Source organism: Phragmites australis, chromosome 19, assembly GCF_958298935.1.
Source record: "Phragmites australis chromosome 19, lpPhrAust1.1, whole genome shotgun sequence".
NCBI lineage: Eukaryota > Viridiplantae > Streptophyta > Magnoliopsida > Poales > Poaceae > Phragmites > Phragmites australis.
Genome location: NC_084939.1, coordinates 495,642 through 514,179, shown reverse-complemented (window position 1 = coordinate 514,179; position 18,538 = coordinate 495,642). Strand labels below are relative to the sequence as shown.

Below are 18,538 nucleotides of genomic sequence, written 5' to 3'. Positions count from 1 at the left end.
TAAAGTTGATGACCTTTGTGTGTCGTTTTCCATGTTTATAATCTCCTTAAAGGACTGCTCTATATCTTTTTCGCTTGTACCCATTACTACTCCAAGATTTAAAATATTCGAAAGAATACGTTCTCTAGAGTAGCAAAGTATGCGAGGGGAGTCAACGGCCATACCTGATGACGAAACGGGTGAGGTGTATGACAAATGCAAGGTTGCATTTTTTATCACTGTCCGCTCCAAATTCCCCTGGGACGGGGCAGGCCTATCTAAGTTCTTGAAGGCAGCAAGTCGCATCACACGAGTCATTGAGTCCTCGTCCGTCGCTGCCACACCATTGCCGCCCGGTGTAGCAGCCGAACGTTCGCTTCATCGGAGCCCATTAGGTGTTGGCACCATGTTCTCGCATTCTTCCCCATGTAACCCGTCTGCTGCGTTGGCCCTGTAGCTTGCAGTGGGTCTGAGGGAGAGCTAGCAGCTCCAATCGCCGAGAGGCCAGGTGGATGCCGCTGCATCTCTCCATGTCCAGCGTCAGAAAGGCACCGGCAGCAGCAGTTTTACTCGCCTCCATCTTGCCTGCAGCCAGCGCCACATGCTGTGCTGAGTGTGCCGCACCTGAGCGACTAGGTGGAGCGACACCCTGGGTCTTGGCCGGCGTGCCAACCTTGCAGGCCATGTCCGATTCCGCCAGCTGCATGACTCTGGCCAGGCCAGTCACTGCACTCCTGGGCGATGAACCGAGGCCCTGGCAGTCTGCCGGCTGTCCCGGTTCAGTTGTCGGGGAGGTGCAGCCTGTTGATCTTGTTCGAGAATACACCTGCAGAGATTTTGTTTCAGCAGGAGCAGGACAGAGCTCTGGAGCTGGGACTTTTGGTTGTGCACACGCTGACCCAGAACCACTGGCATGGCAGCCTTGCTGCGCTAGCGCTCCCACCCGGCCCAAGCCACCTTGCGCTTTGCTTTTCTGGGTCGGAAAATTTCTTCGGGTTGAAAGGCGTGACCGCTATTAGTTGTGCTCCGCCCCGGCTGTCGTCTAAAGATGGGCTTGACGCGATGAGATTCCTAGTTGTAACATCTGCGTCAACCTGCATCGATTTTGATGAAATACCCTTTTGCTTCACATTATGATTAGTTGTGGAATTTTTTGGTTTTTTCTCAAATGGTCCTGCTGCCCATGATTTTCCTCCTTCCTCCAAGAGATCGTCCTCGTCTAGGTCCGGCTCCCCGCTTTGCGGAAGGATCGGTTCCACTTCAACCTGAAAGTCAGACGGCTCGCGAGAAAAGGATATATATATGTGTAGGACGAGGATCAGTCGGTGCATTGGGCAATAAGGAAGCACGTATTAAATGGCTAGCCAGTAACCATATGATTTTTGCTAATGTAGAATTACTTGTTCATCACAAGTTGCATGGTTCAACATACTAACCTTCAGCCAGTGAATCCGAGAGATATCTATTCATCCAGCTTAGGATCTTCTAGTGAACTGCTTAGTTCACGAAATCAACACACAAGTGAATTACAAATTATATTATTATCAATTTATTGTTTCAACGAATTGGAGTGCACATCTCGTATAAATTTCTCAATTCACAAAAAAAATGTTAGTGCACCTTCTTTTATTTAAGAACTGAGTGCATACTTGTCCACACACCATGATACCTTGCTTCCGTCAAATTGCCGTTTCTTCTGAACCCGATGCCAAAAATTTTGCTCCTCGCTCCCCAGCACACGGGATGTAATTACCCCCCTAGAATTTACATTTTATTATGGATTTTGTCCAAACCATAGGTTTCTCACTCCTAATAACCTGCCTTAGAGTTGAGAATTTTGTTCTGAAAATGAATCTATTTACCAATTACTCTTTTTTTTTCTAGAATACGCAGGAGAGCTACACATCTTTGTATTGTGAGGAAGAAAAAAACCGGAGTATACACAACAACCTTAGAAGGTCTTAGTCTGGAAAGACAAACCAAAACAAGAAATTACAAGGTAGAGGAAACTGAACGAATGAAGCGCCGACCCCAAAGTTCAGAGTACGGAGCCAAACACACGCAACTACTCTTTGAGAATGCTAAGGTGCTTGGCCCTGGCACCACACCAACTATCAATGTCGTCCCAAATCAACGCCACTAAGGAGTCTGAAGAGATACGGCGGCAGTTGAAGGTCACATCGTTACGCGAAAGCCAGATCCTCCAGCAGACAAGAAGAGTTAGGGAGTCTAGTCCTTTATGGAGGACTTTGGCCACACTCCCTCGAGTATGTGTCCACCAATCAAGGAGTGAAGTGTCTGCATATGGAGTATGGACACCCAACACATGCCACCAAATCTCCCTGGCCAAGTAGCAGTGCAATAGAAGGTGATCAATGGTCTCCGGCAGTTGCGAACAATGCGCACATGCATCATCTGTTTGGAGACCATGCCGTCGTCTCCGAGCCGCTGTCCACAGTCTACCATGAAGAGCTAACCAACCAAAGAATTTGACCTTCGAAGGTGCCCAAGATCTCCAAAGCATCGTGACGCCCCCAAACCGGATAGAACCATTGAGCATGAGGTGATAAGCTGAGGTCGCAGAGTATTGACCAGAAGGTGACCACTTCCAAACAACACAGTCATCCTCGTTATTCAGGGTGATGGAATCCAGTTGGCTCCAAAGCTGCAAGCATTGGCATAATGCAGGCAAGGATAAGGTCCCAATGATGTCCCAGCACCAGTGCTGATTTTGTATAGCATCCTCCACCGTTCTGCACCTGGAAGCTTTCATAGAAACAAGCGAAGAGATCAGGGGACGAGGAACGGATAGAGCAGCCATGGAGCCAAGCGTCCATCCAAAAGAACGTGGATTTACCGTTCCCGATCTCAAAGGTTGTGGAAGCATCAAATAGCGCCACAACATGGCTCTCATGGTGCAGCGGCAGTGCAGCCCATGGTCTGGATAGGTCACATCGCTGCCACCAGATCCAGCGTAGACGCAAATCTATGCTGGCCAACCGGAGATCAAGAATGCCAAGGCCCCCAAATTCCAACGGGCGGCAAACTGCAGACCACGCTAGAGAGCTGCGGCCGCCGAACTAGGATTTCTCACCAGCCCAAAGGAAGGCCTTTCTGATCTTGTCCACCTCTTTGATCACCCAAGGTGGATCCGAGATGGAGAGAAGCGTATGGATGGGGGTCGCGGATAACACCAATCTTACCAGAGTGGCGCGTCCCGGCTTAGAGATTAGTTTGGCCTGCCATATAGGAAGTCTATCGGCTACCTTGTCCACAAGAGGTTGCAGATGATTCTTGCGAAGGCGGCCAACCGTAAGAGGTACACCCAGATACTGAATAGGAAAGGACGACAAACCGCAAGTGAGGTTCTCACAGATAGCAGAAACGTCGGATTCAGAACAGCAAATAGGGATGGCAGCACATTTGTCCAAGTTTGTTTTGAGCCCGCTCACTGCTCCAAAGAATTGAATGATGGCCAAGTGAGCTTGGATATCCCGCGAGGTTGGCGACATGAAAAGAACAACGTCGTCCGCGTAAAGAGAGAAGTGGTGCACAATTGAGCTATGTCCCATGGAATCAACGATACCAGCCTCACCCGCCTTCCAGAAGATACTGGCTAGTGTGTCCATGACCAGCACGAAAAGGAAAGGGGAGAGTAAATCACCTTGCTGCAAGCCATGAGCATGAATGAGAGCAGGTCCAGGGGGACCGTTGAGAAGAATTCAAGTTGAAGAAGAACCCAAAATGGCCTCAATCCAACCACACCAACAGCTGTCGAAACCCCAAGAACGAAGAACCTCCAAGAGGAAAGCCCAATTCACCAAATCGAAAGCTTTAGAAATGTCCAATTTGAACGGCACCTTAGGCTTCTTTGATTTCTTGAGCAGACGTGCAGTGGAGTGCACCAACTTGAAGTTGTTATGAATGGAACGTCTGGAGATGAACGCACTCTGGCAGTTCATGATGAGAGAGTTGAGCCGTGGAGCGAGCCGAAGAGCCAAGGTCTTGGTGATAATCTTGTCGATGCTATGAATAAGGCTAATTGGGCGATAGTCTGATAGTGACATAGCCCCTTCCTTCTTTGGAATTAGAGTGATGAAGGCGGTGTTAAGGTGGTCAAGGCCCCGTCGATCACCCATGGCAAAAGCACAAATGGCCATAGTCATGTCGTTGCTAATAACTGGCCAGGTGGCTTGGTAGAACTCCGTCGAGAACCCATCCGGCTCGGGGGCTTTGTTCAGAGGCGTTCTTCTAATCGCCCCCAGAATCTCCGCCACAGAAAAAGGTGCGTCGAGAGCCTGTAGGTCAAGGGGGGCGATGCCAAGCTCGTGCAGGTTAATGGAGAAGTCATGGGGAGGAGCAATCCCAAGGATGGAGCTGAAGTGGCTGAACAACGTCTCTTCCATCTCCAGGTGGGAGGAGACCGGGCCCTCAGCCGTGGCGAGAGAGGAGATGTGATTCTAACACACACGATAATTGGCAAAAGACTGAAACAACTGTGTGTTTGCGTCACCGTCCTGAATCCAAGCCCCCCTGGAATGACATCGGGCGAGCGTACGCTCGAGAGAGGCCAGGCCAAGACACAAGATCTTGAGATGTTTGCATAGTTCGCATTCGGCTGTCGTCAGTGTCCTGCTTTCCTACGCTTGGTCAAACCAAGAGACAACCTCACGTGCCATAAGCAGCTGGTCCTTGATATTTCCAATATGTCTACTGCTCCAACGTTGAAGCTCGAGAGCAGTGCGCCTGAGTAAGACATGCAGCTGGCGGAGAGGAGGTAGAGAAAGTTCACCAGACTTTAACCTCCAGCCACGCTGCACAACAGAGAGGAATCCTGGCATTTTGATCCAAATAGATTCAAAGTGGAACCGCCATTGCTTCACAGTATACATTGAGGTAGAGAGCAACAGGGGGCAGTGATCGGAGCAATCCAAAGACAACGCTTGTAAGAAGGAGTCCAGAAACTCTGCATCCCAGTCCGAGGAGACCAATGCTCTATCCAACCTCTCCAGGGTCGGAGAAGCCCTCTCATTGGACCATGTATAATGCTGGCCGAACAAGTGCAGGTCTTGAAGCTCAAGATCATTGATAAAATTGCAGAATCTGGACATGGATCGCCTATTGAGCCGGTTGTTGTTCTTATCAGCAGATGAAGAAATCATGTTAAAGTCACCAATGATCAACCAAGGCCCCAGCCACAGCGAACGAACATTCTTGATCTCGTCAAGGAAAGCATCCTTTAAGGACTCGTCAGTAGGGCCATACACAGCTGTTAGGAAAAAAGAGGCCCCTGAATCTGTGCAGACCCGCCCGCTAACCAAAAACTGAGACACTTGTACAACAACAAGGGATAGCGGCTGGTGGCAGGCCACGAACACCCCACCCCTTGTCTCAGATGCTAAAAGAAAGGGGTACCCTGAGAAACCTAGTCCGCAGATCTCATTAACTAGGAGTTGGTTGATAACATCAAGTTTCGTTTCCATCAAGCAAACAACCGAAGCACTGTGATCGGAGATCATTGTTCGAACGACATCACGACGGGCTTTGCAATTGAGCCCGCAGAAATTCCAACATAAGATGTTGTGGTTATCCATGTGGAAGACAACGATGTGGTACCAGCGTGTCAGCAATCCGGTCCTTGGGCAGCGGACACCGCAGCCGCAGACGCCTGTCTAGGGAAGAGGTCCCGGATAGCCTGGAGATGCTGGTCAGACAACGGTTGCTCAAAAAGCCGCAAATACGCCTGATGAAGCTGTGGAGAGATAGACTTGCCCTCCTTGAGTAGGCCCAATCGGTGCATGATCAGCATCTCCCCGTGTTTGGAAGGGCACACAAGAGAAGTTGGATTGTGCAGCCAATCGCTTGCTTCTCCTGGAACCACACTCAGAACACGACAAAGACGTGATCCTGTAGGTGGGGGGATGCCAGGGGGGAAGGGAGCTCTCGAGTGAGCCCCTGAAGGAAGGAAAGAACTGTCGAATCCGCCGGAGAGACGCCAGGGACGGTCGAGTGTTCTTTACCAGGCTCCGGAGAACCAACGTGATCAGGCGCTAGGATGGAGCTGTGGTTCATCCGGCAACGGACGCGATGAGAGCCAGCCCGCCGCGAAGAGCAGCGCCCAGCAGATAGAGCAGTTGAACGAATCCCACGGCCCATAGAAGGAGGGGACGCAAGGGCTGGCAGGCTTTGTGTCGATGGGCGCGGAGGGGAGCGGCCCACATCGATTCCCAGACACGTAACAAGAGGAGCAGATGGCCCGCGCCTCATCTGACCACTAGCAACACAGGCGTGGCGACGACGTCTCGTGTACACTAAGTCACGGGTGGGAAGGGAGACAACAATGGGGTCCTGTGTCCCTGTCTTCAACGTGCGAATAGGCGACAGCACGCCGTTTGCGGACGCAGGAGGAGACAAGGGAGGAAATCTCCCCTTGGGAGGTGCGCCGCTGAACAATCTGAAAGGGAGACGCACGAAGGCCGAGGATGGATGGAGAACGCCAACCGCCTAACGAACGCCACATCCACGAGCACCAGCCGGCGGAGTGGGACTATCGGTAGCCATGTCAGGCAACGGCAAGAACGACATCCACCGCTCATGCGGAGGACCCGAGCGGCCCATCCCGCTGGCTAGAGGGCCATCTCCATCGCCATCGACAGAAGGAATGGAGCCATCACTGCTGGAGGAAGATGGAGGTCAGAACTGTGCCAAGGAAACAATCCGGACCGAGACGTTGAAATGTAGAGTCCTCTTCTCCATGGTGTATGGCGGGAGGTTGCCGAAGAGCTGCTGGAGGTCCAGGTCATCGTAGCGAATGGCGCATTCAGGCTCTGCCACCTCCATGATGACCGCATTGGGGATATTCTGCGGTAGGTCACTCCAAGCAACAATGCGGAGGGTGGAAAGATCCGAACACTCCGCCATGGCGAAATCATCTTCAAACCACTCTACCCAATAGTAACACCCAAGGAGAAGCTGTGCCGTGGAGACCGACCAAGTGTGAGGTGGAACTCCTTGCAGAGAAATGACAAGCCAATATGCCAAGATCCCCGCGGACGCATAGGCCAAATGCGTCCAAGGATGGAAGAACCAAACAGCATCCGAAGGCACGGGCTGGCCGCTGGCAGCAAGAATTACATCCCTCGCGTATTGCAACCGGGAGATGATCAAGAATTTGTCAGGGAAGAAGGACTTGACGCTGAAATCTTCAAGGCCTCCCAAGATGAAGGATGCTAGATGGGACACTTGGAGGTCACACCGAGCACGGTCAGCATATGCAAGAAGCGCCCACCGGAGACGACCTTCCTCCATAGAGAAGGCATCTGACCAGGGAACAACGCAGCGTTCAACCACTGCAGAGGCCCGAACAACAACCTCCTGGGATGAGGTCTGCGCCAGAAGGCCCTGTGGCGACAAGTGGGCCACAGCCGTCGGAGGGGGGGAGAGGGTGGTGTAGGACCCCACGCCGCCGACCCGGTGGGAGTGGAGCCCGACCGCGAACATTGCTGCCTCCACACGGTAAGGTGGTTTGGAGTGGGGACGCCAGCCATGGACCCAGGCGGAGTGGAGCTGGCAGAAGAAGAAAGCTGAAGAAACTGACGATGGTGGTCGGATCCCTCAGACCCAGAAGAGGAAGCACGAGGGCGCTTTTAGTCCTTGGCATGGTGCCGAAAGCCCCAACAATGGAAGCACCGTGGAGGGATATTACATTCCGCCTGCCGGTGTGACCAGGACAGATAGTTGAGGTAGCGACCGTCTAGGGTGGCCGGCAGACCGCGTTTGGGCAGCGGGGTAGGTCTGCGAGGATGACCATCCCACAGTCGTCGCAGGCACCGACGACGAGTGACCAGCGTCCAACCGTCAATTCAGAGTCCCTAGGGTTCGAGTACAGGCGCTGCAAGCGGGGTATCACCGGTAGGTACCACATCACCATCGCAGGACTTCTTCTCTTCTTCTCCGCATTGGAAGAAGTGTCTTCTTCATCACGACCAGCATTACTCTTCTTCTTCTTCGTGTTGGCGGAAGCATCTTCGTCCTCACAATCATCATTCCTCTTGTACCGACTCGCATTGCACACTGGACATCTATCCAAGGCTTCGTACTCTTTACGGTAGAGGATACAGTGGTTCTAACACACGTGTATTTTTTGCACATCCAATGATAACGGGCAGATAAGCTTCTTCGCCAGATAAGTGGTGGTGGGCAAGGAGTTAGGCTTCGGAAGCATGTTTGCCAAGAGACTCAACAGATCCGAGAAACTCTTGTCGGATCATCCATTGCTGGCCTTCAACCTTAGAAGTTCAAGCACCAAATGCAACACCGTAAACTCCTTATCACAGCCATTTGATTCCTCATACAAAAGTTCCTTCGATGTCTTTTTTTAATGCCTCGAAATTATCTAAACCTCTCGTGTCCCTTAAAACATGCGGTTCTGCGTGGCACAGCATTTCCTCCATATCAAAGTCAGCATCATCATCCAGATCAAAATCGGTATCATCATCCATCATAACATCAGTGTCGCCTTCGACTGCTCCCTCATTATCACCATCTACTTGATCAGCAGCGATGTCCTGGTTTGGTTTGCTTGTGCGTTGTTCGCCATGATTGGACCAACATTTGTAATCCTCAACAAAACCTCTCAAGATCAAGTGTGATTTGATTATACTTGATTTGTCCCACAATTTCTGGTTCTTGCAGTCAGAACATGGACAGTATATTTCCTTTGTCTTCTTAGTTAAAGCATCATTCTCTGCGGCTTCAATAAAAATAGAGAGTCCTTTGATATATATTTCTCCATGTCTTGGCGTATCATACATCCATGCTCTGTCCATCTTTAACTTCAACCACAAAATTAGATACATTAATTAATTAATTAATTAATTTGAAAATCAGAATTAAAAAGATTTTTTTTTAAAAAAAAGAAAAATATGGGCTTGTTATGATTATAATATGTCTACGTAATTGAATCTACATTAATGTAAGTTTATGACTCAAAATAATGTGAATTCATTACTCTCTCTCCCTCTCCCTCTCACTCTCCCTAGATCTAGATCTAGATCTAAAGAAAAAATCCCCATTCATGATGAAACCTCCTAAGACTAAAAAACATCACATTCTAGCTACATTTTTAAAATATAATACTAGAATCATGTGAATCTACACAATTAAATCAATATTGCAACAAATTTTAGCTAATTTGATGATCTAAATGGCAAGAAACATGAGCATCTCTGGATCACATTGAAACTCTAATTTAGCCTTAAATCTAAATCTAAACTTCAAAAAAAATGCAAGCTAGGGATGAGATATACATACCTTATTTGGCTCCTCCAAGGAAATCAAAAACAAAACCTTCCCCACCTATTTTCCAAATCGCCCGCCACAGTAAATGCTTACTATTTCGAATAGTAAGTCTGTCTGAATGGAGCTGGCCAGGAAGAAAGAGTATTTATAGACTATTTGCACAGGCGGTCGACATAAGAAACCGCATGTGGAAACGAATTTACACAGGCCGTTCCTAATGTCGACTGCCTGTGCAAATGACATTCATTTTCACAGGCGGTCGACATAAGGAACCTCTTGTGAAAATTACTTTTCACAGGCGGTCCTCAGCCGCACGGGGCCGCAACCACTTTCTCAGGCGGTTCGTAGAAAGAACCGCCTGTAGAAATGAAACATATATGTCTCGAAAAATAGATTTTGTAGTAGTGATATCCAATCATCATTGTGAACTAAAATTTTTGATACCCTTCAAAACAAGTTTGTTAGACACAATAATACGGTTATCATTAATCACTGAAACACTTACCACTTACCTAAGGGCTTAATGCTACAATGGCACGGAAGTAAGATGACTTCATACGTGAAAGGATGATGTAATGTGTTTCCTAACTGGAAATGAAGTCTCGGATGGTTCTTGTGTGATTGCTATGATAAGAAGGTCACTGACGACATTGCTGGAAAACTCAATCTCTCCAAACGAGGGAATCCAAAGTGTGGTGCTTCTTACTATTTCAACTCACGGTCTGTGATATCTTGTATTGTTGATTCATGTAGCTCTTGTCTCTTGAGTTGTATCAGATCGGTTGTGCTGTCTTTCTATGCAGAATTTCTGGAGATTAATTCCTGTTATGTTATATTCCCCGTTTTCAGTTGGACAATGCCCTAGTGTGCCACGGCTGCAGTTGTCGGTTCTTGAACAGCATGTTTCAGTCTCAAACAATAATAAAGAAATAATGTTAGCTATGATGTGATATGGATGTATTCCATATATGTGGGGTGAACAATTGCCTAAACCAAATAGTACCATGCAGACTTTAATGCAGTAGTAAAATAAGTACAAAAATACCTAGAGAGTCAACTAGAAAAAAATAGAGAAAACATATAAAAGCTAGATAGCTCCGAAAACAGTCTGGTATGAAAAGCAAAATGAGTTTTCAAGGTTAACCGTGCAACTATGTGGACTGACTAGCTAGAAAAATTCTTAATAAAAATTCAAGGCACCTCAACGCTCCTTAAAAGGGAAAAAATGAGAAGAAAGAAAACTTGGAATTCATGATAATAAAGAAGATCATAAGTTGCGTGGGCCATTGAACACCTAGAGAAACCCTTAAATAAAAAAATAAAGTAAAACAAAGGGACCTTAGTAGTCTTAAATGAGGAAAATGAAAGAAAAACGAATTATACTTATTTGGTGGTGTTATATTATAAATGGGTATATTAATTAGAGTTGTTAAATTTGCATGACGAGCAACTATATCTTTAATTATAGACATTATAATTGTATGGTAATTGTAATCACACTTTTAACTATAGGACATAGAATTTTATAGCAAATGATAATGTAATGATGTTAGGTCGAGCCACTTAATTGCGCAGGCTAATTGGCTAGTTCTAAAAGGAAAAAGAGACCCACTTATACTTATTTGGTGGTGTTGTATTATAAATGGGTATATTTATTAGAGTTGTTAAATTTGCATGATGAGCAATTATGTTTTCAATTATAGACATTATAATTGTATGGTAATTGTAATCACACTTTTAACTATAGAAATTAGAATTTTATTACAAACGATAATACAATCATGTCAGGTCTGCCGTGCAATTGCAATTGTGCAGGCTAATTGGCTAGTAAGAAAAAAGTGGAAATAGGGCCACAGCCACTACCTTATTTGAAGGCATTTGCGGGTACCTCAGATTAAACCCAGGTTGTTAGGCTGCAACTCTGAAGTCTTTGCCAGTCCTAGTTTAATAAATTAAGGAAACAAATTTCAGGAAATAATAAATTTCAGGAAACTCTAAAATTAAGGAAACAAATTCCAGGAAATAATAAATTGTGGAGACTAAAGTTAAACCTAACCTAAAGGCTGCAGTGCTGCACTAGACACAGCTTGACAACATTCTGCGCAACTGCAAGAGCACGGGTTCAGTTCTTTCCAATGAGCAAGAGAAAACATACACACAAGTTGTTCATTCGCAAAAAAAAAAAAAAAGGTCGTTACTGCAAGGACAATTTGAGTAGGTTTTAATGTAGTCTTACAAAACCAAGTCTCTAACTGACGTAAAGAAGAAAGAACGAAAAAACAAAAGGAACCCACCAAAAAATACAACTGTGAAATATCCAGCTTTAATTTGTGCACAGCCACACAGGTTACATAAAAGATGAGTTTGTAGTTGCCGACTAACAGAGCAACATGCTTGACATGCATTTCGATCAATCATGATACTCGTTGACAATGAGGGCATACTTCGATGATTGTTTTTTCCCTTTTTTCAAAGTCTCCAGTATGAACTGTGTCTGCTCACTTGCCTGGCCATCAACTGTTAAGAGCACATCATGGAGCATTCCAAGTTCATCCATGCCATGTAGACCTTCCAACCTTTTGAAACGAAGTTCAATCCTTTCCAGCACTGGTGTCGCCTTCTTTGCAAAGTTGAGTGATGGAAGAAGAGGAACAAATATGCGAAGCAATTTGAGCTTACTGAACCCTCCAGCTGGGACAAAGATCTCCCCTCCTGAATAAGACTTATTTTTCTCAAGAATGGCTGCCATAGCAGGATCCTGCTTTTCACTGATTGAAAAAGTGAGAGAGAACAATGAACTTAGCTTGCTAAGGACCATCAAATTATCTGCCCTGAGAACTGTCGCCGAAAGAGTTAACTTGACAATACCATCGAGACTTTTGAGCCACTTAGGGAGTATGAGCAATTTGCCAGATAGCTCAAGTGCTCTCAGGTCCGTTGGATAGGACGACATGGAGTCCAGGGTCTTGAGGAATTCAGATGACTCGTCATCAATTACAAGAGTTTGGAGGGAATAGCCACTGAGGTACTGGATAGAGGAGAGCAAATCTTTGAATATCTCATCATTCTTGTGGATCCTGTAAATTGCCAACTTCCTCAGCGCAGTAAAGAAACGGAGGTCTGATGCAGCTGTTGATCCCTCCACGATCTCTATCCCTGACAATATGCGTAAGGTTTTCATTGTTCCCTTGAGCTCTTTAGGAAGTTTCAGGGTTTTCCGTCTTCTCTTATCTCCGCCAAGTATGTTATTTATTCGTTCTAGCAGTCCTACAGTTGCAGGCAACTGTTGAACCTCTGTCTCCCTTATATCTAGAGTCTCCAAGTACTTCAGCTTGGAAATATTTTGGGGAAGATTTTTTATGTCTGTTCTTCGGAGGCTCAGATATTTGAGTAGAATCATTTCACATAAGTCAGAAACCTTGACACGGTTTTCCTTAAACCCCGAGCAGCCTTCGAGGTCTAGTACTTGTACTATTCCGGTTTTGAATGATTTGAAGTGTAGTTTGTCCAAGCTCCCAAACACGGTCAGTGACCGGACATGGGACAAGTTCATGCGATCCACGTTATTTGCACCTTTGGAGTCACTACTGTGGAGGGAAAGCCTACGGACTTTGTTGCTACGTGTTGGCATGGACCAGTGGCTACCAACCACAGTGACGAAATCCTCTTCTGCTGCCTTGGAAATTATGTACTCAAGTACCATGTCATGGACCTGACAACTTTTCACCCTTCCATTCATGTTGTGCTCTACAGGCCGTATTATCTTCCTTTCAATGAGCTGATTAAAGCATGTCTCTGCAACATCCTCGATACTCAAACCCTGCTTCTCACTGACAAAACCTTCCGCTATCCATCTTCTGATGAGCCGCTTCCTACTAACTTTGCGGCCCTTAGGAAATATGCTTAGATACAAAGAGCAAGTCTTGAGATCACTAGGCAAGTCATTGTAGCAATAATTGATTATCCTCATAAAGTCCTCTGGTTTACGGCATCTTTCTGGCTCTGGAAACAAAGAATTGCAGAAAGTAATCCATTCCTCCCGGATCATCAGCGGCTTGGATGCCACAAGACCTGACATGGTAACTATGGCTAATGGCAAGCCGCCGCACATTTCCCAAACTCTGCCTGGCACCTTGCTCTGAATTGGTTGTCTGTCTCCAGTACCCCTGCACTCAGACATGGTTTTGAAGAATAAATTTCTGGGCTCATCACCAGAAAGAACTTCAACTGGGTGGACACGATCATGGTCTTTGCGAGCAGAGCATGTTGTGGCGACAGCTTGAAATCGTGTGGTGACAATTATTCTGCTTCCCTTATCATTTTCTGGAAAACAATTCTTGACAGTCTGCCACGTAGAAGATGACCATACATCATCAATTAACAGTAAGTACCTGCCGAGGAATAAAAAACAAAAACATGAGGTCAGTTAAGACTAGGGGAAATTGGAAACTGACCACATGTTTAAATTAAGCCAAACAGCACTTCCTGCCCAGCACTTTCTTAACGCTGCATGCATGTCTATTATTGGGATGGTGACTCTATTACACTTGAAAATAAACCAGTACATGAAAATAAACAGAACCTGTCAGCTTTGGAATAAAATCTGGACCATTTTCCAAAATAAGATCGCGGGCCAGCCAATCAATCTCTCATCCTCTCTTTTCTTTTCTTTTTGCTGTATTTCCCCTCTGATTTAATTTCTCAATGCTCTGTTGTCTGTACTCACTCAATTTAACAATTATCCCGGTTCCCCTAGTTAGGACTCTAAAATTCTAATCTCTGTTCCAGTGATGAAATTTAAATTCTAGGGTTGATTTGTATTTATTTTCTTTCTATGTTTGTTCAAAAATAAAACCATTGTTTTTGCAACAAAGGAATACGGAGGTCTCCAGAAAATTGTGCAACTATACAAAACTGAAAGAAGCTTTATAACTGGGAGGTTGCTCTACATATGCACAAATTGAGCGAATTACCACTACTATAGAATAGGTCATCACTGCCAGTTCAAAACTAGTATCAATACCGGTTTTATGAACCGGCAGTGATAGTAAGTATCACTGCCGGTTTAAACCTTCAACCGACAGTGATAATCCAACGATCACTGCCGATTCTAGTCTTGAACTGGCAGTGATAATCCAACTATCACTACCGATTCAAGGCTAAAACTGATAGTAATAATCCATCTGTATATGAAAAATACTCTACCACTAACTCTTCAGCATGGGAATCTACCTCAAGTTTGAACTTGAGATAGAGACCCTATGCCAAAATGTTCGAGGTAGAGTATTTTATATAGCGAAATATTCGTTTTACATCTTGCGGTCTCCGAGTGACAATAGTACATCTAAATAAATGACAAAAACATAATCATCTTGAGAAATATGTATTTCTACCACCCATTTAGATCTGACTATTGCCACAATCTAGCTTGAACGAATGGCAATATCTAAATCTACATTCACAGTGACAGTAGTAAGTCTTCAACATAATTGTGTTTTTGCCATTCGTTTAGATCTACCTATTGCCACAATCTTTAATGCTCACACAACATTCACTTCAGAGACGGGGAGACGGGCTCATTTAGATGGGGAGATGGTGACTCGGAGACGGCGAGGGCTCGGGGGGAAATGAGGGCGGCCGCGAGTTAGCTCGGGAGACTGCGAGGTGGCTACGTGGAAGCCGGGCACAAGGGGTAGAGGTGGGTGCAGTGGTGACGGTGACCACCGCACTACTTTGACCACCACTACCCCTCGGGAGGGGCTTCGGGAGATTGGAAGCGAAGTGAGATGTGGGCGACTGAGGGAGACGGGCTCTATTTGTAGAAGAATTATCACTGTCGGTTTGAAATACGAACCGACAATGATAATAATTAACACCGCTGGTTCGTCTTCGTCAATTATTTCTCTGTCAGTTTGGAATATGAACCGGCAGTGATAAACATTATCACTGTTGATTTGGAATATGAACCGGCAGAGATAAGGTATTATCATTGCCATTAAAGGCATGTCTTTTTATGCATGTCTATTTACGAACCGGCAGTGATAATTTGAATATCATTGCCGGTTAGTAACACTAACCGTATCACTACCGGTTCGTAACAAAAATCGACAGTGATAACCACTATCACTGTCGATTCTTACTGGCTCGGCTTTTTATGTGCGCCTTGAGCTTACAAACCGGTAGTGATATATTATCACTGCTGGTTATTACTGAACCGGCAGTGAAAAGAGATAGGGATGATCCTTTCTGTAGTAGTGTACATAAACAAGGCCACTTTGCCCTTTCACCCTTTCTAGGTTCACTGCTCGTTTTTGTTATATTCCTGAGATTGGGATGGAAGATTGTAGTTGCAAGAGGTTGGAGAACAAAGTCTAAGTCCACGCCCATGGTGAGAAAACGCCATGGTACAGCAAAGGGAGGTTGAAGTGCGCCGGTGAGGACAGCACACGTGTGCTGTGAGAAAAGGGTGGAGAGGGCAGAAGACCTTCTCTTATTCCTTCTTCCTTAAACAGATGAACCAAGCCTCTTTATATTGGCGGCTCCCTAATCGATCCAATCTAAAGGTTAGATAACAAAGCAAATATAATTTTATGTAACTTTGGACTAACAAATTCAGTCTTGAATATAACAATACAAGTTCTAGGCGCTCAAGGAGCATTTTGCGAAGCCACTACTTCTGTGGCTTTGCCTCGGCCCATATGGCGTGGAGTGTTCTATGACAAAGTGGTCAATGCCCCCAACGTCCTAGCATGACCAGACGAATATGACATTTTCGTTGCGGAGGAGCTCGACGAGTTGACGCTTTGCCACCTTAGTTAGCCCAACACTAATTTGTAGAGTTCGCCTATCCTGCACTTCATGCAAATGTTCTTGCTCCATCTTGCAGTCTGGCATAGCCTTTGGGACTCAATACGAGGGAAACGATGCTTCGTGAAGCCAAAGGCCCCGCCGTTTGCATCGATGATGTGCACCCAATGCTATTGAGGCACAATGCCTGCTTGAAGCGACACCCTTGGCCTTGATCCCCTGGACCGTAATCATCCCTTTCGTTCAGGGAGCTTCATGAACAAGTAATTGTGATAGGGCACAATCCCAAACTTGTTGAGCATAGCGTAGGCAAGGATTACATTATACTGGTACAAAAAGTTCAATGCACAAAAGGCGCCATTCGAGAGGGTCTTTTGTCGATGTCTTGGTGGTTTTTTCTTGGGCGCCATCCTTCTCAGCCTATATGCTGCTCCCCATGGATGGTGCCAACCGTTGTATCCAATTGTGGATACGAATGCAAGCAATAAGAAAAGGGTACCTTTAGATGCCTCAGTGTAATGGTAGTTATCCCCTGCACCAGAGGGTATACCGTACATCTTACGAAGGGGGGTCGATCTACTGTAGGGGTAAATGTGTACTATTAGGATTACAACTTCTCAAAAGTTTGTATACAGCAAAGCCATTCTATAGGCATTTTAGAGGCTTAATGCTTTCTTCCGAATGGATTTGTAGGAGTTTTTTCTATACGATTTAAATTTTTAGAAATTCATCCATTTTTCGTTTGTTAAAAAGAGCCTTATTTTGTATACATGGTGTGTGATAACCCGTAATTGCAGTTTAAACACCTAGTCTGCTAAAACTAATCACCATCAATTAACGCCTGAGATTAAGATTTATTATTCATCTTACAGAGGTAACATGTGCACCGTAAATTAATGCTCAGTGAAGATATATGTTTGGGACAATTAATAAATGGTAGAGGAAGAGAGAACGGGTGTAAGATACCTAGTTGTTTCCAGGTTACTCTTCAACTCCGTTCTTATTTGACTGTGCTTGTCCTGGCCCGCGCTGCCATCTTCCTTTTGATTTCGGGACGGCAGCCTAATTCGGCTCAATATGCTTCCAATGACTGGAATCTTCTTCTCCGAGATGGCGCCGGTGATATCTTCGCCTCGCCGCTCCCCATTGTTGGCCATCGACTTGACCTGACTTAGTATGTTCCAAAGGACTACATCAGGGTCCGAGTTCTGGGACACGGTGACCATCGCTCGGCGCTGGAACTGAGGCCCGAATTTCCGGTATAGCGCCATTGCAACGGTTGTTTTTCCCACACCACCAAACCCAACAATGGTCAGCACGCCGGGCTTCTTCCTCTTCTCATCAAAAGTGATCCACTTCTCAAGATCCGGCATATTCTTCACCCCCACAGGCTGCTGGACACCGACGAGCTGGCGGGCTATCTCCTGATGCTCAGCAGCGAGATACCCGGTGGCGCCACCCAAGTTACTCTTCTTCTTGCTGGGCTTTGGGTCAGGGACGCCGTACCTGCCGCGCCGATCACCCACATGCTGCGCCCGTTCCTTCAGTTCGCCAATCTTTGCAGCGATGCTGCGGCGGGTGGACCATGTCCGGATCTCGTACAGGGTCCTGCGGATGACGGTCAGCCAGTCGTTGCCGCGGGGGTCGGGGTCAAGGTTGTGGGCGAAGTCGTCAATGCAGTCTTCTATGTCGTAGGCGACATCGCGGACCTGCTTCATCCAGTCCTCCGTCTGGTCGTCGTGGCCCTCGTCGCTGCGGCTGAGGTTGCTGAGGAAGGCCTGCATGCTGGCGAGCTCGTCGTTGATGAACTGGATGTCGCCGCGTACGCCCCGGATCAGGGAGTAGTCCTCCGCGAGGAGGCTGCCGAGCTTGCTCAGGAGGGATTTGAGGGTAGCCTCCGACGCGCCGACCGCCAACTCCATGGTCGTGTCGCTTAGGTCTCGCGCGGGAGGGCCGCCAGCTGCTGTCAGTAAAGGAGTAGAAGATTTGCAGGGTGGAGCCGGCGGTGGTGTAGGTGGCGGGGAAGATGAGGGGGAGCAGAAGGGTGGCAGTTTAGGGTGTGTTTGGATCCGCAAGATTTGCCTCTTCTAGCTAAGCAAAAAATTGGAGCGAGCTGAGTGTTTGGATCTCTGGCGAGTTTTTCTCGGGACCTATGCTAGCAAGTTTTTTTCTTGCTACCTCAAGTTAGCAAATTTGACCCTCCTCTCTTAGTAAGGGAGGGCTTGCTCGTGGTAGCAAGATAAGGTCAGGCTTACTTGGAACCAAACTGACCTTTAATCGGCGGGAAAGGGACGCCCCCACATATTTCCCTCGTGGATAAAATTTCCGTGGTGAAGAGATTTTCATTCTTTTCAGCGTCCAACAGTTTTCTTTTACAGTTCTTTTCACGATAAGATTCTCAAGGTTATTCTCTTCAGGACGAGATTTTTTTTCTTTTCTCTTCGCGATTCCT

The 18,538-nt window shown here is 46.5% G+C and overlaps 2 protein-coding genes across 2 annotated transcripts; both read right to left on the bottom strand.

Annotated features, from left to right (window-relative positions):
• Window positions 1-370: 370 nt before the first annotated feature.
• LOC133900987 (uncharacterized) lies at window positions 371-5,498 on the bottom strand. The gene is made up of 4 exons (XM_062342284.1): window positions 4,647-5,498; window positions 3,801-4,439; window positions 3,246-3,647; window positions 371-805 (listed from the first exon to the last, which is right to left on the bottom strand). The coding sequence occupies exons 1-4, from the start codon at window positions 5,496-5,498 to the stop codon at window positions 371-373; spliced, it is 2,328 nt and encodes a 775-aa protein (XP_062198268.1).
• Window positions 5,499-11,477: 5,979 nt separating this feature from the next.
• Window positions 11,478-18,275, bottom strand: LOC133899984 (disease resistance protein Pik-2-like). Its single transcript, XM_062341045.1, has 2 exons — window positions 17,053-18,275; window positions 11,478-13,670 (listed from the first exon to the last, which is right to left on the bottom strand). The coding sequence occupies exons 1-2, from the start codon at window positions 18,006-18,008 to the stop codon at window positions 11,690-11,692; spliced, it is 2,937 nt and encodes a 978-aa protein (XP_062197029.1). The 5' UTR covers window positions 18,009-18,275; the 3' UTR covers window positions 11,478-11,689.
• Window positions 18,276-18,538: the final 263 nt, after the last annotated feature.

Coding starts and splice junctions, on each gene's coding strand:
- LOC133900987 (XM_062342284.1), bottom strand. CDS start 5,498: ATGATCTCCGATCACAGTGCTTCGGTTGTTTGCTTGATGGAAACGAAA. Junction 4,440..4,646: donor AGCTGCTTATGGCACGTGAG/GTTGTCTCTTGG, acceptor CGTGTGTGTTAG/AATCACATCTCCTCTCTCGC. Junction 3,648..3,800: donor TTTCTAAAGCTTTCGATTTG/GTGAATTGGGCT, acceptor CATGGCTTGCAG/CAAGGTGATTTACTCTCCCC.
- LOC133899984 (XM_062341045.1), bottom strand. CDS start 18,008: ATGGAGTTGGCGGTCGGCGCGTCGGAGGCTACCCTCAAATCCCTCCTG. Junction 13,671..17,052: donor AGTAACCTGGAAACAACTAG/GTATCTTACACC, acceptor ATTCCTCGGCAG/GTACTTACTGTTAATTGATG.